The 27,738-nt window shown below is 35.9% G+C and overlaps 1 protein-coding gene across 1 annotated transcript in view; it reads left to right on the top strand.

The window, feature by feature from the left end:
* LOC150100826 (peripheral plasma membrane protein CASK-like) overlaps nt 1-27,738 on the top strand; it is a 710,225-nt gene that overhangs the window by 116,832 nt on the left and 565,655 nt on the right. Inside the window, exon 5 of the mRNA XM_090401913.1 lies at nt 2,196-2,374. Within this exon, the coding sequence (XP_090258039.1) occupies nt 2,196-2,374 (179 nt within the window). The remainder of the gene's footprint in view (nt 1-2,195; nt 2,375-27,738) is intronic.

Below are 27,738 nucleotides of genomic sequence, written 5' to 3'. Positions count from 1 at the left end.
ATTCAACTCCTCTAATGATCCTCTCCTCCCATTGACACATCCTGGAGTTTATTGCATCTACTGCACCTGTAACTTACCTTATATTGGTGAAACTGGACGTACAATCCCTATTCATAAAAAAAGAACACAAAAGACACATTAAATATAACAATTTTGGTAAAGCAGGCCTCTCAGATCATGCTCTCAACACCCTACAAAATTGATTGGAAAAGTATCTACTCTTTACATCATACAAAAACCTGCTATGAAAAAAAATTTAAAGAAGCCTGTGAAATTCTGACCCACCCTAATCCCAACAATAATGGTGGCATTAAAAATCCAAGAATTTGGATGGCACATATTCAGCCCGCTTAGTATCGAGCATACTTTATGAATTTACGAAACTATTCCATACCAATTGGTTGAAATTTATATGTATAATCACATTTAACAAAAAAAAAAAAAAAAAAAAATATATATATATATATATATATATATATACAGTAAAACCCCAAAGTTACGCGGTGGGACCAACAAAAAGCGCGTAAATCGAATGCATGTAACTCGGGGTATAATTTTGCATGTAATTTATATATACAAACATACAATTGGGACCAAAGGTTTACAAAAACACCTATATTTTTTAAAAAATATAATCATGATTGTAGTTTTTCCTACATAAAAAAAAGAAAGTTATTTCGATGTCGATGGTTTCATAAAATCTAATAGATTCGTCTGATGGCACAATGCCTTTTTCTTGTCAAGCAAAATTTCTTCATAGCAAGCTAATGATTTTTTTATTCCTTGCCTTGTGGCTGCAATTCGTTCCTCGTTAGAATCTATGTCCTCCAAAATCTGTAAACCTTTCTTTTATGATTGTTCTTACTGTGGATTCCTGTAGATTGAACTTCTTTGCTAGCTCACAAATTTTCATTACGCCATCAAAATCCTTAATAATGTTGAGTTTTGTTTCCAAAGGCAATGTTTTTCTTTTCTTGCTAGCTGTAGAAGAATCGGACTTGCTTCTTTTGGACGACATTATTATTTTTTATGTGATAAAAGTTTTATCAAGAACATAACATTAAACTATCGCAAGGTTTGTAGAACTATAAAAATCGTGTTTGAACGATGACCGCGCAAAACACGTCAGTGCTTGTTCACGGCATGTGCAATACTGGCGAATGCGGCCGGTGCCTGAAAGAAACGACTAGTGGTGAGGCGCGAAGCGGGGCGGGAATACATACATATAAGAAACCGGATAAGTCGGGGTATGACTGTATATATAAACTTGCTCTCCAGCCCAACTCTTGGTTTTGTAACCGAATAGATAATAATAAGACTCTAGCTTTGATGTAGTCAAGTTTTTTTTTTTTTTCCACCAGATGTCAGCCTAATAATTGTAGTAATGAGAGTGGCATTTCATTCAGTAACTTTAGCAAACCATGTAGATTGTAGTGCAGCTTGTTTCTCTGTATATATTGTGTATGCTCCAGAGGATGACCTTGATTATGAATTTCAAAACGTCGAGTGTTGATTTTGGTTTATATTAAACTAAAGTTTTACTTTATAACACAGTAGTTGTCTCAGTAATTTTTCAAAATGTATTTGGCTAATTTCCTTTCATAATCCAGTTTTAGTTTTCTCACTATGGATCCCTTATACTGCTCCTGAGTTTTATCATCACTGATGATATTAGATTCGCAATATATTTTCTTTTTATGCAGTCCCTGTCTTAAAGTGTTATTCATCCATTTGACTTCTGTGTGATTTATTCTTCTAACTTTCGTGATACAGTCAGATGTAGTTTTTTCATACACCTTTTGAATACTTTCCATGCACTACTGATTCTTCTGTCATATAGTTTCTCATGTCAAGGCATTGCTTTAAGCTGCAATCTCAGTTGGAGACATAACAGTCATTATGACTAAATATTAGTAACTTATGTTACCCTAATACCCTTTTAAGCTTTCTGATAAATTGTGACCACCTTTGTAATTCTGAAAATCTATATCAGTACAAACAGATATGTATTAATTAAAAATTAGGAGTAATGATGCATACATAGGTGATACTTTAACACAGAAAAGAATTATATGCGGTATAGTACTATTTGATTGACTCATACTGCAGTTAACAGTAACAATAATTATAAAATTTTACTATTACTATTAATTACATTAGAATGATATTTCATTATGATTTCCTTGTTTTTACAGTCATTATATGAGACAGATTTTAGAAGCCATTCGTTACTGTCATAATAATGACATTATTCATCGAGACATCAAACCACAATGTGTCTTAATAGCTACAAAAGAGAATTCAGCTCCATTGAAGTTAGGTGGGTTTGGTGTAGCTTTGCAACTGACATCTGGCAATTCAGTATCAAGTGAAAGTAAGTATAAACTTTCATACACTTTACTTAGAAATAATCATTACTAAACCACATTCTCAACACTTTCTCAGCCAAAGGCTACCCCCACCAAAAAAATCCAAAAAATATTGAAAGCATCCCCCCCCCCCTCACAACAAGGATTACTATAAATCCATCACCATACGCTATACCCAAGGCACCTCGGAAAAAATTACAAAAATCCTAAAAAAACATGGCTTAACGTCTTGTTACAGACCATATAAAAAATTGGCATCCCTTATCCGCTCTACTAAAGAAACCCCCCCCCCAGACCTACCTGGTGTATACCAGGTCCCTTGCAGCTGTAAGCTGTCCTACTTTGGCCAAACAGGCAGGACAGCTAATATCAGAATTTTAGAACACAAGCACTACATCTGGTTTCACCAATACAGCCACTCTGGTCTTGCAGACCATGCGCTGGATACCTGTCATAGAATACGGTGGAAGAAAGCCACGATAATACACCTTAGTAAATTCAAATACGAAAGGCTTTTCATGGAATCAGCCTCAGCCCTAAGAAACAATCCAAACCTCAACAAATTTGGTTGCATGAGACTGCATCAAATTTGGGAAACCTACATCAGAAGACCTTCAGCCCAATTACCCAAGAACACCAACATGACAAAAGTCCTGATGGTGCCCCCGCTAGGGGGCACCATCAGGACTTTTGTCAGAATTTAGGAGAAAGGACTTTTAGGAGAAAGAATAGCTTCCTGCTTCATCCTCATTTACTGTGTGTTGTGCTTGCGTGCTCGTGTCTTGTTTTTAAGTTCCTGTGAAAATGGTAACGTGACGTTGCTGAAATATTGGAAGTGTATTAAAATTTATTTTAATGTATATCCTAGTATACGTTATAATTTCCTTAAGCTATTTAGTAAAAATGCATAACCAACGTCTAAGCCTTTCCACAAGAAATACAATTATAAAGATTCTGTCAAAATTTAAAAGATATAAGATATAATGGATGAATTCATACAATTTAGAAGTTTTTATATACTAATTTAACATTATACATGTGTTATATTTTAATGCATATTAATCTTTGACTTAGTATATTATAGTATAAGATGCTAACATGTCAATAAAAAGTCAAATTAAATGAAATAGCTATCTAGCCCTATCGTAACATTAATTAAGTTTCCATGAAGCTGTGTTATTTGACCATGACAGGCCATTGTGCCTAACATGTAAGGGGAAAGATGAACGTTTAATTATTAACTGACAAAACTGACAGCGAAATTATTTAATTTCGCTGTCAGTTTTGGATATTTCATTTGGAAAAATAGGATTTTTCTTATTTCTCCTGTCCCTTTTGCATTAGCAGACTTTATAGATTATTTGGGTTTCTAAATTTCGATAGTTTATCATATGTCTTTGGTTAGCAGATAATGTTTGTGCAATTTGGTTGTGCTCAGAGTCCCTATATTTTTAAACAAAATTAACTTCGTGTACACTCATATAATATTAATTATTGAAAGAGAAGCAAACAGTTTTCCCTTTTGCAAGATGCAGTAATATGATTATTATTATGTGACACCTCCAGAGAGTCCAAGGACTCATTGCAGGAGGGCAATCTACTCTACTTTGCTAAATACATCTCATCCTCTCCAGTATTACTCATTTCTCCTATTATGATACTACTACTACTATCAACACCAACTACAAAAAACATATAACATCACAAAGAAAAGTTTTTTTGTTTGTAAATTGCATGTGTCCTGATGGTCAATTTTTCTGTATGTGGGATGAAATACCTCGGAGAAAACACCCTGCTACATCCATATGAGATTGGCTAACTCACCTTCAATTTAAAAAGCCCATATAAGGATTCCCCTTGTCACAACGAGAATCAAACCTGAGTCTTATCCAGTCAAAGAGAGCAATGTTCTGCTATTCTTCCAATTGCACTATGAAGTTGTCATATATTCCATAACAGTAATAACATGTATTCCTAACAGAACTATGGTTTCAGTTTATATATATACCAGATTAGTATATCCAATTGTCTTTGCATCATCACTCTTTGCAGAAGGCAGGCCTGGTCATGACACTGGTGTATGAACTTACTCCATCTATTCAACACAGAATCCATTCTTTTATCTGAACTAAATGCCATAAAAACTGCCATTATTGCACAATGATCAGTTCTGTAGAAATGCCACAAAGTAGGAAGCATTGCGTTGTCCAGAATGTTCAGGTAGCATCATCACTCTTTGCAGAAGGCAGGCCTGGTCATGACACTGGTGTATGAACTTACTCCATCTATTCAACACAGAATCCATTCTTTCATCTGAACTAAATGCCATAAAAACTGCCATTAGTGCACAATGATCAGTTCTGTAGAAATGCCACAAAGTAGGAAGCATTGCATTGTCCAGAATGTTCAGGTAGCAGTTCAGTGCTCATGGCACCACAAACAGTCGTCCAAAGCAAACCAGAAAAAAAGGATTATACCATCATACTGCCACCTCTGAATTTCATAGTTGGGTTTATGCATTCTGGTAAGAGACATTCATCAGGCATCTGCCAAATCTGTCCAACTGCTTGTAAGAGGGTGTAGCATGATGCATCGTTCCACAACACAGCTTTCCAAGCTTCCACATTCCACTGTACATACTCTTTGCACCAAGAAGATGATGCTATATGTTAAGTAAAATAGGGCTTGCATATTGTAGTCCTACCATGGAAACACATGTTGTGAGCCTTGGTTCTGAATGTTTTTGTGCAGATTCTGTTGGTTTCATATTATCCTTCATAGTACTGTACGGTCACATATGGTGAGTCATCCTTTGTGTGTAGCAGTTGCAGTTGATTCTCTGTGCTTCCATCTCAGTATGGTATCACTGATTGTTAACCTGGGACGGCCCAATTTGTAAAGTTTGTCAAATAGATAGGTAGGCTGTATGCTCCGGGGGGGGGGGGCTTTCGAGTCTTCAAAATTCAAGTCATCAGAATTCAAGGAGAACCAGCCTACCAGTCTGGAACTCGGTGAAGGGGGGGCATAGACATCAGGGGGGACATAGACATCAGGGGGGACAGAGCCCCCCTTAGTATATATATAAGTAGTGATGACTAAGGAGAATGAGACTTTCCTGTACTTTTGGTAAAGACATGAAATCATTCGGATTTAAGTTTGGGTGGATGTATTAAGGCTTCAGCACTATTTAAAGCAACAACAATAGAGTAATTGGGTTCTTGATGAGAAGATTCTATGTTTTGTATCTACACTATGTTGTGCTAAGCCAGACTTTTCAGGTTTATTATAAGTGATGTAAGACTGATAATCCTGCATCATAATCCAGTTACTTCATTGTTGTTGCTTTCAATATGAACATTTATTTAAGGAAAGGCTGAGGCTTAATACACTGTCCCAATGTAAATAGAAACAATTGCATGGATTTTTACCAAAAATATCGGAATGTCTTAAAGACATACAGTTGTTCCAGTTTAAGTTCAGGCAATGTATCAATGCTTCAGTGCCTTCCTTAAATAAACATTTGCATTTAAAGTGACAACAATGAAGTAATTGGTTTTGTGACAAGAAGATTCTATGTTCAGTATCTACACCATGTTGTCCTAAGCTGAACTTTTCAGGTTTATTTTAGTCAGTGTAAGTCTGATGCTCCTGTTTTCTTTTTTTCCACAGAATGACCATTTTTTCCAATGTAAAGAAGGCATTTACCACATTCCCTGTGATAAATGCCTGGAAGGGTATGAGGAGACTGTCTTTCTTTGGAAGATAATAGCCAAGATAAGATTGATTGGAAAGAATGTCAGTATTAAGTTATATTTCTTTAAGATCCTTAACAAAGGTTCAAAAATGCTGGAGATGTAAGCAATTGGAATTCTTCAAACTGTTTCTTAGAGTTGGTGCATAAGAATTGCAGATCTTTTGAAGAAACATATTTTAGCATAATATTCTGGATGTTATGAATTTCCAGCTGAAGGTCCTATGTATGTCAGAACAAAAAAAATCGCATAGTTTAGTAGATTGTTTATAATGCCTTTCTTTTGAGAAGAATGAGGTAAATTATGTAGTATGTATCAGCCAGTGAAGGTTGGTTTATGGTATACAGAAATGGTCATTTCATTAGAAGGAGAATGGAAAGCAAAAAAGTCAACTTCCATGGTGACTTTTATATGAGGAGTGAGATTATCTTTTTCTAGGAACATGGGGAGTGTATCTTTGGGATTAGTCCAGGTTATGAATGTATCATCAGTATGTCTTCATATGTTGGATTGCTAGGGTTGTATTGAAGAAAATAAGGTTTCACCAAAATGTTATAAGTAGAAAATTAAAAATAACTTTTTTTAAAATTCATTCCAGCTACTTCAGTTATAAAAATAAATTTATTAAACAAATAGAAGGAACTCCAATGTGCAGTCCACTCTCTCTTATATTGGCTAATTTCTACCTGGATCATTTATATACAAAACTCTTTAGATTAATTTGTAAACTCGCATACTGGATCTAACTTACTCTCATTACCGAGAGTAAGTTAGATCCAGTATGCTTACCTGTCTTTATATATTGTCTCATCCCTTTCATTTGGACAGACTGCTTGCTCAGGTAAGATCAGAATTAAAGACTACAGAGATTATGTGAAATACTCAATCCAACACTTACCTAACATGCCACATCATGGGCACTACTCACTTCATGGAAACAAATAAAGATATTTCATAACTGTTAATTCAGTTTGATTCTTTTTTGAACATGTATTGAGACACTTGTTTATTCTCCTAATTTGAATCACTTAAACTCTATGCCAGTATCAAAATTTCTGAAGCGATCATCATAGACGTTTGCTAATTTTTTTTTTTTTTATTATATTAGTTTTTAATTTATTTTAAATGATGTATTTCTTCATGCTGTATGTCAGTATCAAAATTCTGGATGACAATTCTCCCTCTCTACCCATTGCAAGCATGGCTATTCATGATGAGATAGTATGCCAACATCAAAATTCTAGAAACTGATCACCAAATGTCGAAAATATATAATCATTAATGTGCAATTCTCTTCCTTCCCATTATAATATATGTTTTTCTAAATTGGTGAAAATTATTACTAGATTGCATGCCATTGTGAAATTCTGAACACTGTTACCATAAACTTTCACTGATGTAATTCTAAAGTATTAATCTGAGATATTTGAGTGAGAAACGTAGTGTGCAGATAAATTTCTTAGGCAATATTATCATAAATTCATTGTCTTTTTGTGACCACAATGATACAATATGGTGATGAAAGGAAAATCATTGTGTAGGTCTGCACGAAAGACAAATAAAGTAGATGGCATGGATTTCTCAAAAATGGTACTGTGCCATGAATGTGATATGTATGAATAGTGCAAACAAAATAATAGTGAAATAATAGTGCAGACAAAAGTTCGATTGATGATAGTGAGTGATAAGTTATATGATATTAAAAAACAAAGTGAAATTAATGATAAAGTGGCAATAATGATGTTGAAAAACAGAATGCAGTTATTGATGACGTGGCGAGAGAGATTGATAGCAAACGAGCGTGTGTGTGTGTGACTGGTGATAAAATAGTGAGTCTGAATGATAGTGAAAAAAGATGCAAGATTTGAAAGCTGAGTTGGTGAAGATGAAGCAGATGTGGAGTAAAATGAAGAGAATTGTAGATATATATTGAAAAGTGACGAAGACGAAAACAAATGATGTCGGTATGAAAATAGTAACAAAAGACTTGCGAGTGGTGTTATATAGTGATTTGATTATTAGAGGTGTGGTAAATGAGAAGATGCACAAGGTTTGTTTTCCTGGAGGTAAAATGAATAAAGTGATTGAGATGTTGGATATGAGGACTAAGTGAGCAAAATAATTGGTAGTGATAGTATAGACAAATGACTTGAATGGGAACAAGGAAAATGTAAGATTGGATATCAGGTTGTTGAGAAGAATAAAAGATAATAGTATGATAGGAAAGGTAGTATGTGTGTTGCCCAGGTATAACAGTGATGAAATGAGATGGAGAGCAAGAATTATTATTATTATTACATGACACCTGTAGTGAGTCCAAAGACTCATCGAGGGAAAACATCTACTCTACAACTCTCTGTCTCCACCACTCACATCAACTACAGTGAATCACAACTACCATCATCATCTACACAAACACCATCTACCGCCCACCACCACCACTAGTACTTTTACAGACAATCGCAAACATCATTGTCCACTGCAGGATTTGAACCCACAGCCTTTTGGCTAGAGAGTGATATGCTAACCACTCAGCCAACCAGGCTGGCAATTATTATTATTATTATTATTATTATTCCTGATACCTCCAAGGAGTCCGAAGACTCATCGCGGGAGGACATCTTCAACTGTCTCTACACCTTACCTCTACTACGAATCAACGCCATCTATCGCCCACCTCCAACACCACCACAACTAGTAATTTTTGTCTGTAAATTGCGTGTGTTCTGAAGGGCCGATTTGTATGTATGCGGGATGAAAAACCCTACTACCTCCGTATGAGATCGGCTAACTCACCATCGATTGAAATCGACCAGATAAAGATTCCTCCCGTCGCGACGAGAATCGAACTTAGGCCTATTCCAATCGAAGGGCGCAATGTACCGTCGTTCTTCCAATTGCGCTACGGAGGCTATGAATGATATGTTAGCAGAAATGTGTGAAGAGAAAGGAGCGCAGCTTTTTAATGTGTGGAATGAGTTTGAAGGAAGAATTGAACTGTTAAGAGTAATGGACTGCATTTGAATGGTTTTGGAAAGAGACTATTGCTGGAGGTGAGAGTAATGAGTGTAATGAATGAATCTGAGGAAGTAAGAAGTGACGAAAGAGCAGGAGAGTAAGGAAGGAGAGATTTAAATGGTGGATATGAACAAAGTGGGTAGCATCAGTGTAGAGAATGAGAGAGTACTGTGCAAGACAACCAAGGAAATGGGAGACTCATGGTGAATAGGGGAACACAGTGAGAAAGATTGATGCTCCAAGAGGATGTGAATGTGTGTGTGTAGACAAAAAAGGGATTTGAAGAGGATTCTGGGATGAGTAAGGAGAAAAAGAAATGGCTTGAGGAAAGTAAGGAAAAATCGCATCTAATAAGTGGATGAGTGAAACTTATTATAGATCCAGGAATGATCTGTTATGTTTGTATACGGATGCTAGAAGTATCAGAAACAAGGAAAATGAAGGGTTGCATTAATTGAGTTTGTTAACCCAAAAAATTGTTGGAATAAGTGAGACATAGTTGGATGAGGACGACATCCTGAATGCAAGGAATAGAAATGGAATAGTATGATGTATTTCATGAAGATAGAAAGGGTAAAAAGAGAGAGAGATGGAGTGCCATTGATGATGGAAAAAGAGTTATGTTCATACAAAGTAGAGGGAGGTGCAAAGGAGAAATAGTGGCAATAATTTTGAGGCAGTATGGTGTGAGATCGAGGATTCCTGGATCTGTAATAATGGTAATTGTGATGATAGTGACCAGGAAATATAAAAGCAAATTAGCCAAGAAAATGGGAAAGGGGTAATTATATGGGTGATTTTCATTATGGCAATATAGATGGAATGATGATGATATAATCTGGAAGTAAAGAAAATAAGTTAGAGTTTTTGAGAGACAACAACAACCTCAGGCAGTATGCAACAGAGGACACAGGAGGATTGAAGGGCTTTGATTATATCATCTCATCAGAAGATGTTATAAATGAGGTGTCAAATCTCCCTGTAGTTGGTGAAAGAGACCAGGAAGTAATTACCTAGGTGGTTTCCACCCATGTGAAGACTTCTGTGATGAAAGGGTATTTGTTGAATTCAAGTCTAGTGATTATGAGAACCTCAGGAGACAGCTTGCAGCTGTAGCATGGAATGAGGAGTTGGATTTCCAAGGAGATCAATGCTGCTTCGGTGATATTCAAGAATTATCTAGTAGAAGCAATGTTTAAATGTATTCCAAAGGTGTGTGTGACTTGGTTGGTAAGGATAGCAAAAGTTCAGTACGAGCTGCAGTTAGTTAATAAAGTCAAAAAAATAAAATAAAATCCAGGGAGCTTTTTCGATATGTAGCCAGCAAAAATAAGAATGATTATGGTAGAATGGCATTGAATGGAGAAAATGGTATAAGGACAACTGCAAAGGATATAGTTGAGATATTTAATGAGCAGTTCATAAAGGTCTTTCATCCTTGTGAATGTGACATCATGAAGCGTTTGAGAGCAGTGGATGAGGAGGAAGACAAACTGACTGTGAGTGAGAAAGAAGTATATGGGGAATTAAGCAAACTCGATATTAATAAGGATGTGGGAATTGATGATATATCATTGCATATTTTGAAGGTATTTATCAGGGAGTTGACATCTCTCTTGACATATTTATTTAATATTTTTACATTAGGTCAATTTCCAATGGAGTGGAAGGAAGTCAAGATTATACCGTTTCATAAAGGAGGTGACAGAATTCAAGCATCAAATTGTAGGCCAGTCTGTTTGTCATGTTTTGGGATTAAAGTGTTAGAAAGACTAGTGAGAACCTGGATCCAGAATTCGATTGACGACAATGGTATTATATTTCATGAACAGCAAGGATTTGCTAAAGAGAGGTCATGTTTTAGTAATCTACTTAGTTATTACAATAAGATGACAGCAGCATTGGGTGTGGGAGATGGATATATGCAGTAGTGTACTTAGACTTTGCAAAGGCTTTTGATAGAATAATCATTATAAACTGATAGTCAAAGAGCAGATGGGGTTGGATATTAGACTAGTGAATTGGATTGGAGATTGGCTGTGTTATAGGTATCAAAAAGTTGTGTATGGGGGAGCAGTATCCTGGCAGAGGAAAGATAAATAGTGTGCCTCAGGGGTCTGATTTATGGCCATTGCTGTTTAACCTGTATGTTAATGATATTCGGGAAGATTTGAATGGGGATGTTCAGTTGTTTGCAGATGATGCAAAGTTGGGACGAACTATGAGGAGTAGAGCAGATGTTGTGGCCTGTTGTGACCAGTTTCTCTTGCAAAATTGAATAGGGTTCATTGTTGATGTTTCAGTAATGTAACTTGGCATACTGAAATGAAAATAGTTTCTTTAAACAGATATCATTTTATATTTCCTGTTCTGAAACATTAGAAAAGAGAAACAGGAACCACCACAACTAAAGTATGTTAGTCATAATTTGAAGCAGTGTACATATTTCTATGTATGGACAGAATATAGGAAGAGAACGTATGCATTTTCATTATTTTAGGTCGAATCAGTGCTACTTTATTGCTAGTTTTTGTTTTCATGTTTTGTTTTTTTATATTATTCTACTTTATTATTATTATTTTTTTTTGAAAACAGAATTTTCTTTTATAAAAATTGTTTTGAATATATAGGCTTGTGCAATTTAAAATATGTTCAGTTTTTATAGTGGTAAGTTGATAATCTGATCTTACTTATTATACTAAATTAAAAATAAAACCGTGTTTTGATTGAGGAATATCTGAAATGCATATTTATTATGCATTATTTATACAGAAAAAAAGAATAATAAAAAAATTAAAATGCACCTTAACCCTGGAAGTTTTTTTGTTAGTCTGATTTCCATAAATATATTAGTAATTATTGTTAGGTTCCAAATCATTCAACAGACTTTGATGAAATTAGCTATAAGAACACTTCGTAAATATGAGCTACAACTTCTAGTATATGGTTTGGTTTTCAATGGACACTTAAGCCCTCATAACTGGTCAAGGTATCCTTGAATTTCATAACCATGTTTCTTTCCAGGAAAAGGATAAGGCATATGTTCTCCTGACCAGTTTGCCTGTATGCAGGATGTAAACCCCTGTTTCTGGGAGGGAAAAACCTTGCCATCTCTGTATGAGACTGACTAACTCACTTTCAGATGAAAAAAGGCTTTTACATATCCTAGATGGGATTCGAACCCAGGTTTTTCCAACTGAAAGGCATCATTGAAACTGACTGATCTACAGAGGCTCTATATGCGATACATAAAGCAGTTAAAACTGCTACTTGCTGAAGGTCCTATAAAATTATTGAGTACACTTTTAATATATATCGAATATTATACACGAGTCATATATTATATGACCTCCATGAAGTTCCATCTTCTGGCAATGGAAGATGCAACCCTTTTCCTATTGATCTAGATTTGAATATTGTTAAAATGCATGAAATGCAATCCTTACACACAAATAATTTACTGTATATATGTTTTGAGTATGCTAAATTGCACTGTTTTCCACCTAAAAATTGTGAATAATTCTTTGTCAGTCTTTACTTCCTCTGGTCATATGAATTTTTTTTTTTTTTAATTCTGCTGTAATTTAATTTATGAGACTGTGTTTTGACTTCTTCACCATCCTCTATTAGCCAACCTGGTTAGCTAAGTCTGTAGCATCTTTACCTCTCGATAATTGTCTGTCATCTACCTTCTCAAAGCCTCCATATCCCATTTGGTTTCAACATTGCCTGGGTTTGAATCCCATCTAGGAAAATAATCTTCATAAGGACTTTCAACTGAAGGTAAGTTAACTGGTCTCATATAGTGCTGGTAGTTTTTTTTTTTTTTTTTTTAAATCTAAAATAGGCAGACCAGCTGGAACAATACACACAATCAATAGACATAATACACTGAACTCATAGTCTTTAGTTGCTTTAGTCATAATTCCAAACAACAACAACCTGTCTTCTCCTGGGTTCTCTATTGTATAGTGCTTCTTGATGTTTTTCTATCAGCAATATCCAGAACCTGGTCACCTTCTTTATATTAATCTCCATTTGCTCCACTTTATGTAATAGTCTTGTACTGTATTTTGTCAAATGCCTTTGCAAAGTTCAAAGCATTGTAGTATAGCTATTCTCTTTATTCAACTTGTTACTTTATTATAGAAAATGAATAAATTACTAAGGAACAACCCATTCTTTGAAAAGCTGCACTCCCTCCCTTCTATAAAATATAAATTTTCTACCAGTCTTGTAGCTTCCTTTTTGCAGAGACACTGTTAGTATTCTTTCTCTTTTTCATAATACACAAGCTGATATCTCATTCAATCCTATCCTCTACTTCATTAACCCCTGCTCTTGCATTTATTCCTAATCACTGCTTATCTGTTTACCTGGATGATACACTCTTAGAAAGTAATAACTCAGTCATACACCTAATTTTTCTCCTGTTGCCTCCCTATCATCTGGATTCATAAAACATTTCATTATCATCATCCATTATCATTCTGCTTTGTATTCACTATGAACAAAAGAGCTCCTTGGATGACTCAGTCTAAAGAGTGACCAATATAGTAAATACCTTTCTTACTGCATTGGTCATTCTTTCTCCTGTGCTTTGTACTTCTCATGATAATGTTTCTCAGATCTCTCCATAACATTTTTTTTGCATCTTTCTGCTTTAACCTTTACATTCTGTATCTTCTTGACTCTGGGTATGCAGCTCTTCCTTTCATCATTTTCTCTGCACTGGCTAACATCTTTCCTTGCAATTTTATTCCACAGCGCTGCATCGAGCCACCTGCCAAGCTTGTCATAATCACCAAATCTATAGTTCACATATATCCCTTCAAAGTGGCTGGGTATCTTAGTTATGAACAACTCTTTAGATGTTATTACCAGATCCATAACTCTCAATAGTGCATACTCCATCATCAGATGCTGTTTTAGTAATTATTTTCCAGTATCTGCATATATTTTAATTTGCCAATTCAGAGATATTCTATTTATTTTGTTCCATTGACTTCTGTCTTACGCTTGACGACATTAAATGCACTCTTTCCCATAACCTTGCCTTCTTCCTTCTGGACCTCTGCTCTTGTCATTATACTCATTATTTTTAATCAAATTGGGAAACTTGAAGCTAGTCAAATTAGTCAATGCCAAAAATACCTCATGCCTATTCTTAATGCTACAGTATCAGTATATGTGAATTGTAATATTTCCTGGTGCCCACAGGTATACCCTTGTTTCTTTCAATGTGTCCCCCTTCAGATTTGAGACCGTAGAAACTACATGCTACATTCTTTGATCACTCACATTCACTTGCCTCAAGGTTGCATTGGATACACATATGTCCTGCACTCCACCTATTTTGTTTTGTACTCTTATTTTGCACTTTCATTCTCCCACTGAAAGTAAGCTTCTTTGGGTACGTACCTGATTTCGATACATCCATCCATACATATATGAATTCTCCATACATCAACAGCCTCCACCTGCTTCATGTGGGGCCCCTGTTTGTGGTGGAAGGGACTGTTCACTGATGATACTGTACTTGCCCTTTAATTTTTCATCTTTGTCCATTCCTTTTTATCCTATATGTTCTTTGCTCTCCTTCCCTTGATAGTTTTTCCTGTCCTATTTTCCAGACTACAGTAGAATCCAACTCCTTGCTGCAGTGTTTTGCTGTGTGGTGCAACCTGTAGACTTTCAGAAAGGGAGAGGAAAATCCATGTAGTGTTATTAACATCTGACCTCCATGGAGTCGGAGACTCATTGTGGGAGGTATACACTATTGCACGCAATGTTTATCCAATTATTATGTTTTAAACTGATTCAATGTGTCTACACTCATATCAGGTAATGCATTCCACTCACCAACCACTCTCCATGCAAAGAATCTGCTCCTCATTCCTCTGCTCACAGTCTCCTTATATAGTTTCCAGAGATGGCCTCTTGTTCTATCCTCCCTCCCATTTTATGAAGAATCTCTTCCATGTCGACCTGATAATAACCCCTGACCAGCTCATATGTCTCAATCATATCCTCCCCTTTCTTCCTATTCATGAGGCGCTGCAACTTACATTTTCTCAATTTGTCTTCGTACTCCACATTCCAAAATCCACTGACCACCTTTGCGAATCTTCTCTGGACCCTTTCCAACGTATCCTTGTCGCCATGAAAATCCGGCAACTAAATCCGTGCAAAATAATCCATATGAGGCCTGATCAAGGTCTTATACAATGGCATCATAACCGCTCTATTTCTGCATTTCAGGATTCTCCGCATCATTGTCATTATCCTGTGTGATGTCTTCATAACTTATGCAATGTAGCCTCTGAATTTCAGATCCTTGTCCACCATTACTCCTAGATCTCTCATCTCCTCTACTTCCTTGTGAGAAAAATAATAGATTATGCATGCTAAAGAATAAAAGGTGTACTTCCAGATCCACTAATAGAGGGGTTGGCTACCTCTCCCTTCTCTTTCCCAGAGGATAATAAAACTATACAACCTAGTGTTCTAGACAGAGTATAATTTTCCTGAGAAGAAAGAGATGAATACTTGCCATCCACAATTTCCTGAAATGGAAAAATCTATCGAAGCACATGATGGGAGCCATAGAGATACACCAAACATACACTGCTTAGAAAAAAGTCAGCAGACACCATAGTGTGAGGGACAAACTGACTGCAGCACTTCTATGGGGCATAATTCTTTCCGCAAATGTACAATAGCGATCATTCAGAATTTTGGCCTATTCTTCCTGCAGGCATGTAATGAGGTCTTGGACTGTTGTGGGGCAGGTGTCCCTTGACCCCCCCCCCCCCAGTGCTTCAGTTCATCCTATAGATGTTCAGTAGGATTGAGATCAGGCCTCTGTGGAGGCCAGTCAAGTGTGGTGACATTCATGTCCACAAACCATGCAGCTACAGCAGCAACCTTATGACATGGTGCATTATTTTGCTGAAAGTCACAATCATCATTTCCACAGAAACGCCACAAAGTAGGAAGCATTGCATTGTCCAGAATGTTCAGATACCTCTTGGAGTTCGATGTTCATGACACCACAAACAGAAGTTCGAGGCCAAACCAGGAAAAGCAGGACCATACCATCACACTGCCACTTCTGAATTTCATAGTTGGAGTTACATACTCTGGTAAGAGATGTTCACAGGGCATTTGCCACTCATGCCTGTTTATCTGCTCAGTTGAGGGGTGTAACGTGATGCATCACTTCATAATGCAACTTTCCTAGCTTCGATGTCCCACTGTACATGCTCTTTGCACTGCTGAAGACAATGCTGCATGTTGGTTTGGTTAATGTTAATAATATTAACTTTCATATTATTAATATTAACATCAAGCTTTTTGGTATGTTGTAAGTGTCATAGGATGAATGGTTTTGTGCAGTGTGTTCCAGTCAATTCCCAGAATTCTCATTCAACTCATCAGCCAACGAATGGCGGTTTTATATATTATCCTTCAGAGCACCCTGCAGTCACATTCGGTTAATATGGTGGATCATTCACTACTTGTAGCACTTGCGCTTCCATCTCAGTATGATCTCACTGATTGTTGACCTGGGATAGCCCAATTTCCCAACAGATAGGCCTACAACATAGCATCCTATTACAACGCCTGTTTCACCATCAGTTCCCTTCTTGCAGCCATTTTCCCTAGATACAGTTGCACTGACTTTATAGTGGCTACAAACTTGTGGCTCATTACATGGCATGAGCAATTTGCCCATGGGAGTGTCCATTGACTTCTTTCCAAGCAGCATAAATAACTTTCCCACAATGGAATTGTTGTGGATTCTGGCAAAACATGATTATTATAAGATGATATAAACTGGGTTTAATAAGTCGGAGATTTTGATACAGAATGTTAGCCTACTAGTTTCGCTACTTAACTGGTGGCTTCCTCTGGGCAAGATAACTCTATACAAAACAGCTTAAAGAACAAAAAACAAGCTTAAATTACAACTAATACATAACCAAAGGATGAAAAATATAAATTTCATACGAACTGTTACATGAACACATGTAGCGTGTATGTTAGCAGTTGGTCAGTCATTGTTTAGCAGGTGCGTCCTATAATTGGCTGCGAAGATGAACTCTGATGAGTGATTTCCAGATGTTACCAAGGATTATCCCTTGGTTTCTGTTTATGCTACCTCTTGAACAGATCACTACTGCATCTTCTTTTATTTGAGCAGGAGGTGTAGTCATCTTCTATGTACAGCATAGTACTTTTATCCCATTCAATATTGTGGTTTGTGTTGGAAAAATGAAAAGCTAAACCAGAATTGGCTTCTCTATTGTTTTTAACATCTCCGAGCAATGTCTTGAGGAAATAGATTGTCTATGAGAGTCACGACTTCATTCACTGGGACATTTGTAAACAAAGACACAACATCTAGAATAGCAAGAATGTCTGTTCTTGATATGGGGACATTTCTTAACTTTTCAATGAAATGTTGTGTATTTTTGATATATGTCTGTATTTTGAATGTGTGCTTTCAGAAGATGAGCGAGATATTTGGATGGTAAATAGTTGGGGAGTTTATTCCATCCACAAATGGATGAAGAGGTATCTCGCTTTTATACACTTTTGGTGAACCATATAAACATGGAATTAATGGATGCATTGACTTCAGTTTCTTTTTAAGATCTGTCGGCCATGTATCCATGTTACGTAGAAGGTTGTTGGTTTCTATGTGGTTCGTCCAAGCAGAGTCTGAGTCTAATTGACAGTAAGTGATGTGTCCGAAAGTAAAACCGAGATTTTTGATATATAATCTCTGGTATTTAAAATGATGGTAGAGTTACCTTTGTCTGCTTTGAGGATAATTATCTCTTAGTTTTTCTTTAAATTAGTTAGTGCTCTCTTTTCCAAAGTGATGTTCTTTCTTGGTAGTCGGGAAGATGAGAGAATGATCGCAGTCTTTAACCTTATAGCATTTGCAACAGGTACAAGTAAAAAATGAAGAGCCTTCTCCACGTTGCACATAATGTCTACTTTTGGTATAAACTCTGGAGAGACTGCAAAATCAAAACCTTTTTTTAGGATGTTAACTACTGCATAGTTAAGTTGTGGTCTGAAAGGTTTAAAACAACTTTGTTGTCTGGAAGGTTGGGCTTAAATTGCAACTCTTTTCATATAGAGCATTAAATTTTTTTGATAAGTCTGTTCTTGCTAATAATGAATGTCCTATTAAAAGTATCATTAATCATATTGTCTATAAGGGACCATAGGTTAGCTTCTATGCTATTAGAAATAATGTAATGTAAATGAAAACATGATGAATCAACTTGCCTTAGGGCGAACCTTGTATATTGTATCCTTTCATTTAATAACGCTGAAGACATTTCCCAATATATCTGTTTAGCTTTACTAGAATGGAAACGTTCTCTTGTAAGTAAAAACTTGGAAATTATATTGTTGTTTCTGCTTTTTTTTAAAAGCGTGAGTTGGTTTAGAAATTTCGCTTTCTTACATTTAAGCTGCTCTAATTTACGTACCTTACATTTGACTTCCCCATCAAGTCTGTTCATCATAAATGTTTTTTTTCGACCACTATATATTATAAAATGAGATAAACTGGGTTTAATAGGTCAGAGATTTTGATACTAGTGGGCAAGATAATTCTATACAAAACAGAGCTTAAAGAACAAAAAACAAGTTTAAATTACAACTAATACATAACCGAAGGATGAAAAATATCAATTTCATATGAACTGTTACACGAACACGTGTAGCATGTATGTTAGCAGTTGGTCAGTCATTGTTTAGCAGGTGCATCCTATAATTGGCTGTGAAGTTGAACTTTGATGTGCTGAGCGATCTAATGAGTGATTTCCAGATGTCACCAAGGATCATCCCTTGGTTTCTGTTTAGGCTACCTCTTGAACGGATCCCTACCACACCTTCTTTTATCGAGTAGGAGGTGTAGTCATCTTCTACTTACACATAGTACTTTTATCTCATTCAATATTGTGGTTTGTGTTGGAAAAATGGAAAGCTAAACCAGAATTGTCTTCATTGTTGTTGTCATCTCTGATATGTTCCTTTTTTCTTATTTCTAAACTTCTAGAAGTTTGTCCTATTCAATCAGCAAGAACATGGGATGTTGTAAACTCCAAGGTGTTTGTAGAAATCAATCTTGTCTTTTGGTGACAGTATCATATTGCGAACAGTCTTTATTGGTTTGAAAGCAACTCAGATGTCGTGAGGCCTTAGCTAATGAGTTTCTTGGGTTTGCTGTTCGGAGGGAGTGGAGAAAAGAATCCTTTTTATTACTTTTTTCTGCCTATATAATTCTGCTTCACTATGTTTCCATAGTGATTCCAAATAAATGTGTCATTGACATATCTCCACCATGCTGATGGTTTTGGATCCATGTGTGACCCGATATCTTTTTCCAACTTTTCCATAAATAAGTCTGCACATGGATGAGATAGAGGACTTCCCATTGCAAGGCCTGACAGTTGTTTATAGATCTTTCCATTCCCCTTGAAAAAATTAAAATATAGGCAGTGTTTTGACAGAGTTTTTAACAGACAAATTAGATCTTATCCTCAAAACATTCAAACATTGGTTAACTGAAAAAATTTTAATTAAAAATTATTACAGGACTTCTGTTTCTATTCCTTTTGCTGGCACAATTTCACAAAGAATTACCAACCTGCTAAGGCCTCATGACATCCGAGTTGCTTTCAAACCAATAAAGACTGTTCACAATATGTTACAGTCACCAATAGACAAGATTGATTTCTACAAACGCCCTGGAGTTTACAACATCCCATGTTCTTGTGGATTGAATTATAGGACAAACTTCTTGAAGTTTAGAAATAAGATAAAAGGACCATATCAGAGACGTTAACAACAATAGAGAAGACAATTCTGGTTTAGCTTTCCATTTTTCCAACACAATATTGAATGGGATAAAAGTACTGTGCCGTACATAGAAGATGACTACACCTCCCGCTCAATAAAAGAAGCTGCAGTAGATGTTTAGGTAGCCTAAACAGAAACCAAGGGATGATCCTTGGTGACATCTGGAAATCACTCATAAGATTACTCAGCACATCAGGGTTCAACTTTGCAGCCAATTATAGGATGCACCTGCTAAACAATGACTGACCAACTGCTAACATACATGCTACATCATGTGTTCATGTAACGGTTTATATGATTTTAATATTTTTCATCCTTTGGTTATGTATTAGTAATTTAAGCGTGTTTTTTATCTTTAAGCTGTTTTGTATAGAGTTATCTTGCCCAGGCGAAGCCACCAGTTAGGTGGCGAAACTAGTAGTCTAACATTCTGTATCAAAATCTCCGACCTAATAAACCCAGTTTTTGTCATCTTATAATATATAGCAGTTGAAAAAAAACATTCATCAAAAACATTGATTATACTGGAATATTTTGTAGAAACATAGGCCAGTGTCCTTCTGTCTGCAAGAGACTTATTTGAAATCTGGTGATGATCTGTGCTATACTTCTATCATCTCTAAGAACAGGATATGGGATAGACCTGTTCATGGAGGAGTTGCATTCTTTTATTATTATTATTATATAAGGCGCCTCCATGGAGTCAAAAGACTCATTGCAGGAGACCCGAAATTGACATACTAACTGTTATTCACACAATACCTGTCATACTTCCCTTTAAACTCATTCGCAAATGAAGCATTCACAACTACCTCTGGCAATGCATTCCACCCATTTACAACCCTCCAAGCAAAAAATCTAGTCCTAACACCCTTTGTTAACCACACTCTTACACAATCTCCAGGGATGACTTCCCTTGTTCTCTCCCTTCCTGCACTGGTCTTAAAAAAGTTATCAGTATCAATCCTATAAAACCCTTTTAATAATTTATATGCCTCTGTCATATCTCCTCTTCTACGTCTGTCAACTAGCATTGCTTGATATAATGCCACATTGACACCATATAACTGTAGCGTATTGAATAGTTTCTCTCTTGGCAGCTTGTCATATGTCTTTTCCAAATCGACAAAACTTAAATACAGATCTTTGTTATATTCCCATGATTTTCCACTATTTGTCGTAAAGTGAAGATCTGATCCTGACAGCCTCTATTTGGCCTGAATCAAGCTTGTTCTTCAAGCTTTTCTTCCACAATTCTTCTCAACCATTTCTCAAGTATAATGTCATACATCTTACCAAGAACACTCATTAGGGAAATACCTCTGTAATTCTCACATTCAGTTTTATTTCCCTTTTTATATATGGGTACTACGAGAGCTCTACTCCAATCATCGGGAATTTGTCCCTCTGTCCAGGCCTTCTGAACTGTGCAGTGCAGCCACAGTCACACCATTATATAGTCCACTTGTATGGTAAAAGCACTAACACACAGAGCCAGAGCTATTTGTTCCAGTGAAGCTGCTCTTACCAGGAAACTCACTTATCTTTGCTATACTTTTTTGCCAATTACCAGAATCTTCAAAAATAGATAAAGTCCCCCAGTCCCCCTCCTCCTCCTTCTCTCATACACAAGACTGTAGCAAAACTCTAAAAGAGTACATTTGAAAAGATATCCAGAATGCTTAATAAATATAAGTTTCACACCATATTTGAACCATATATCAAGCTAGCAACCCTCACCTGTTCATCAAAGAACAAACTCTATTCTTTATCATATTCAAGAGTATATGAAATGGCCTATATTTGTAACCTGTACTATGGACAAACAGTAAGATCTGTTAAACATTCATCTTGAGGAATATAAAAAAATTAGTTGCTACTATTGTTACAGTGGCAATGAACTTTTGTGGCAGACTTGAAGAAGAGGCAGCCTTAAAGAAAATGAAACCTCATAAGTCTGTGGGGCCAGATGGAGTCTTGACAAAAGTTTGGAAGATAATGGGGAAGACAGGAATTGATTGGTTGGTTGAACTTTTTAATAAAATATTAAAAGAAGGAAATATGTCAGATTTCTGGAGACAGCTACTTGATACTAATTTATAAAAATAAAGGAGATATCGAAGATTACAAACTATAGAGATAGCTCATGAGTCACATGATGAAGGTTTGAGAGAAAGTCATAGAGAAAAGAATTAGGATGGAAACTTCAATATTAGAAAATCAGTTTGGCTTTATGCCAGAAAGGTCAACAACTGAATCAATTTTTTGCATACGACAACTAATGGAGAAGTATAGAGAATGAAAAAAGAAGACTTGAACTTGATATTCATAGATCTTGAGAAAGCATGCCATAAAGTTCCAAGAGAAGTGCTCTGGAGAGCACTCCAACAAAATCAGTCCCATTTAACTATATCTGCATCATTCAAGATATGTACAATGAGGCAGTAACATCTGTAAGAAGTTCCTGTGATGGCACTGAATGTTTCTCAGTGAGAGTTGGGCTACACCAGGGCTCTGCCCTTAGCCCATATTTGTTTTCATTGATATTAGATGATCTTACTGAACTGGTGCAGGGAGAGGCATCATGGTGTCTGATGTTTGCAGATGAGGTAATTTTGATTGAGCATACAAGAGAGGGCTAATTCAAGATTGGAATTGTGGAGGAAGGCCTTGGAATTTAATGGATTAAGATTGAGGGACAAAAACAGATATATATATGGAGTGCTGTTTTAGTGGAGAAAGAAATGATAAAGGGAATACCTCAGTAATGATTGAAAACTATATTTTGGAGGAGGAAAGAAAAGTTTAGGTATTTAGGCTCAGTATTTCAGAGAGATTACCACATCCAGGGTAGCTGATGCATTGAGAACTGCAGTCTGGGATCGCGATGAGAAATATGCTATGAGGACTCTCACCATACGTCAGCTAAACATCAATGGCACTCAAAAAAAGATGGAAGAACTTAAGAACATTTTATACAAAAATAACATCCACATTGCATGCTTACAAGAAATGAAGTTAAATCAAAATCTGAAGCTTCAAATCAAAGGCTATTCAACATTAAGGAAAGACAGACCAGATCGTTCTGGCGGAGGTCTAGTTATACTCCTATGGACCAAACATATCGAATATAAAGAAATCGTATCAACTACAAACAGCAGTATAAATAGTAACACAGAGGCTCAAGCAGTCAAGATATTTCTTCCAAAACGTATTATTACTATAGCCAATGCATATCACCCAGATAACACAGATATAAATACAGAATTACTTCAACAACTAAGTCAAACGTCATACACAACGATCCTTTTAGGAGATTTACATGCCAAAAGCCCAACTTGGGGCTCCCCACAACTAGATCGGAAAGGAGCACAAATAGGAGACAATTGATGATCTAAACCAGTGGTCACCAAAGTGGTCGATATCGACCACCCCAGGGGTCGATATAATATTATTAGGAGTCGATTCGGGCTTAGGGATCGATAGAAAAATATAAGACATCATTGTACGGGTAATATTTGATTTGGTTAACTTGGATTACCTCCATCCTAAATGACAAAGCAATTAAGAGTGAATCGTGGGAACAGTGACATGAATAGGACCTTTAAGATGGAGCAAGGTCATGAAAATAGTTATGGAGGCCAATCAAGTATGCCAAAATGACGTATTTACCAATAAATGGATGTAAGTGGTTCCTGCCTGCCCGGCGAGATTGCAACACGTGCGCGGTTGCTTATTTACTTATTCTTACACGTATTCGATCCCAATCTCATTTTCGTGCATCGACATACAAGTGAGTGTTAATGTTCTAAAATTCATCAACATACATATTATAATTCAATCGTTATTCATTCACGAACTAAACTTCTCTATGTTGAAGAGTTGAGCAAGGCTGGTAGTTTTGTACATCCTATAGAAATAAGTATTTCAGATTCTAAAAATGATCTTGAAGCTAAAACACTTTTTAAAAATAGGACTTTAAGTTACTTTTGGACAAATATAAATGTTGTAGAAAAATATCCAAAATCTTTCTGAAGTGGTACTCCCCTTTTTGCTTGCATTTCCAAGCTCGTACATGTTGAAGCTGGTTTCAGCAGTGTTAATTCCATTTTAACAAAACAAAGAAATTAGCTAGATATAGAATTCCATGGCGATTTAAGGCTGAAACTTACTAATTTTGAACCCAACATTGCTAATCTTGTCAAGAGTCACGAAGCACACCTTTCACATTGACAACGTTAGTAAATTGTATACTAATTTAATAAAAGTCTTATTTTCATATATATATAAGGAAGATTGTATTATTGCTATTTTGTTATCTAAATTAAATTTTATATTTTATGTATTATTTATCCCTCCTATCAAATATGTAATGTTAAGAAGGATGTCAAAAACAAAAATGTATCCCTTTGACGTTAAGCCATATAATAATATATACTATATTATACATACAATAAACACTAATTATAAAATAAACAATCTAAAAACTCACATAAGCGTCTTTTTTGCTTGTCCTATTATAAAATAGAGGGGGTTGATAAAAAGTCGAGAAACTCTTGAAGGGGTCGACAGTCAAAGAAGTTTGGCGACCTCTGATCTAAACCCTTGTTCTTCAACCTGTGGTCCACAGACCGGCACCGGTCCGTGGAAATTTCCTGGTGGTCCTCCAAAAATTTCTTCGTCTCTCAGAAACAATGCTCCAGCCACGTATATCAAATTTTCTAACCTCTAAGCAGCAGCAGATGTCGCACTAGCTAAAAATTGTAATTTCATAACATTGGATTTAATAAATAAAATACTATCTACGTTGGTTTATGTTTTTGTCTTGGCCGTCAGCCAGTCCGCAAAATATTTCTCTTATTTTCCCTGGTCTGCAGGTGTAAAAAGGTTGAAGAACACTGATCTAAACCTTAAGATCATAAACAATGGAAAAATACATATCTGTCAAAAACAACAGGCGCAGAATCAGCATTAGACATCACAGCAGTAGATTATGAAACTGCGAGTCTTACCCAGTGGAAAATACTAAAGAAATGCCATCAGTGATCATAGACCTATTATCACAACCATTAATTTGCAACTAGACCAAAAACCATAGACATAGAGATCTTGGAACTTCAGAAAAGCAAATTGGCCTAAATACACACAGCTATTAGAAACATATTGCACTGGCACATCCTCTAGTAAAGAACTTGATCAGCAACAACTAACTAACAACACACACAGAAAGCTGCAAAAAATTCAATTCCCAGAGGTCTCAGGAAAAACAATTGGGTTCCATTTTGGAAAGATCACAATATCAGTGCTATGATCACTGAAAGAGATATTATCAGCGAACAGCTAAAACAAAATAATACAGAAGACAACAGAAAGAAGTTAATAGAATTAACTCTAAACATAGAAGATGAAATTTCTAACTGTAAACAAAAAAGGTGGGAAGAATTCTGCAATAGACTAGATCCAAGAAAAGACTTGCGACACTGGAACATCATCAGATTATTAAACAACGCAACACTTCTGGATACTGATCACTCTTCAAGCACAGTTTCCTCAGGAACCAATACAGCAGCAACAAACAAACAGATGGCAAATCTACTAGCCAAACATTACTGTAATGTAAGCAAGCTGCAATACAACAAAGAAGACAAAAAGTGCAGGAAAATTGCAAAAAATCTGCTAATACAATCCAGAACCTATCCTTTTGAAGACATCTTTACTCAGGATCTCACAATGACAGAATTAGAAACAGCAATTAGTCAAATTGACCCTGACAAATCACCCGAAATTGATCTTATCTTTGGACATATGATTAAAAACATGGGAAAAATAGCCAAAAACTGCTTTCTGAAGATATTTAACATCTCTTGGAATGCAGGTAAACTACCAAAAATCTGGAAAGCATCAGTCATTATACCCTTACTAAAATCTAACAAAAACCCTAGTGACTATAAAAGCTCCAGACCAATAGCTTTGACTAGCACTCTCTGTAAACTAAACGAAAGAATAATACATACCAGACTTATGAATTGGCTCTTAGAAAATAACAAGATCAACTTCTACCATACTGCAAACAGGTCTCAACACAGTACAGAAGATCAATTATTTTATCTTTGCCAGTCAGTCATAGATGGCTTTCAAGATAAACCACCAAAGAAGATAACAGCAATATTCTTGGATCTCACAGCTACCTGTGATCGCATCTAGAAACAAAAGTTAATAAAAATTGCATATGATACTGAAATAAGGAGGAATGCATTAATTTTGATTTCAGATTTCATGAAAGGAAGAAAAATTAAAGTAAAAGTTAATGGAATTTATTCCAACATGCATCGAACTTAGGCTGGAGTTCCACAAGATTCTGTTTTAAGCCAACTCCCATTTCTCATCTATGTGAACAATATCCATCCTCACATAATAAATGACACGAAAATCTATGCAGATGATATAGCAATCTGGCACACAAGCAGTAATCCTCAACAATCTGAAAAAGTCCTAAATAATTCAATAAAATGCTTAGAAAGATGGGCAAAGGAACTTAAACTACAGATAAACCCAGAAAAAACAAAACTGAGCATCTTCTCCACTGATAGAAAAAATAGACACAATTACAACCCTCAAATCAAAATATATAATACCAAAATAGGAAAAACAGTCTCCAAAATACTTCAGCCTAACCTTAGATACTGAACTGAGATTTACAACTCATATTACAAATATATCTAACAAAGCTCTTAAAAAGCTTATTATCATCAAAAGGCTTTGTGGAACAAAGTGGGGTGCAAAACCGAAGACACTCAAAACTACATATACGGCACTCATACGACCCACTATGGAATATGCCTCATCAATCAGGGCTCCAGCTTCTACTAGCTCAAAAGAAAAACTTCACAGAGTACAATCAAGAGCAGCAAAAATTATCATAAGTGCAGTCTCATCCACAAATGTCTTCTAGTATGTGGGCTTCACATACTAGAAGACAGAAGAAAACTGTCCACAGTTAAATTCACTAACAGAATCAGGAGCTACCAACAGGATCACATCTCACTCAGGACTTTTGATGCCTGGACCTGTAAATCTAGACTAAAGAGATGATCTACGTTACAATATGATCAAGAAATTAGAAAACGGATTGACTTAGAGCACCTATCCATTGAAATAAGCAAAGAACCATTCTATTCCATTATTCTATCAAAAAAATACAATGATAAACTTAAATCTCCTCGAACTTTGTTCAAAAAAGGATTCATAGCAAGAAAATAAAATAGAAGAAAAGAACTTGACATTATACATCACTTAAATAATCCAAACTATGTCCTTGCCTCCAGGTAGAGTAAGAAAAACCCCTGAACCTCGTTGGTTGAAAGCTTCATCAGATATCCATCAGTGTAGTGAACTTTAAATTTGAAAAATAAGAACTGCACACTGCAATGGATACCAGCCTATGTAAATATTGAAGGCAATGAAAGAGCAGACAGACTAGCCAGAGAAGCAAGATACTTACCTCAAAAATTACATCGACTATCACTAACTGATGCTAACTCTGTCGCCAAAATAAGGTTGGTAAAACAAACTATCAAGAAGAAGAATGAAATCAGTGAAATTAATGAAAATAGAGAAATAACCACAATCATCACCAAACTAAGGATGGAACATTTTAAAGTCATGAAAATTCAGCCAGACGGTAGTAGAAGCTATGAAACATGCAAAAACTG

The sequence above is a fragment of the Typopeltis vanoorti genome, chromosome 12, assembly GCF_054136105.1.
Source record: "Typopeltis vanoorti isolate ZY-2024b chromosome 12, IOZ_Tvanoo_1.0, whole genome shotgun sequence".
NCBI lineage: Eukaryota > Metazoa > Arthropoda > Arachnida > Uropygi > Thelyphonidae > Typopeltis > Typopeltis vanoorti.
Note: the sequence above shows the minus strand (reverse complement) of the source record. Positions and strands in the feature narration are given on the sequence as shown.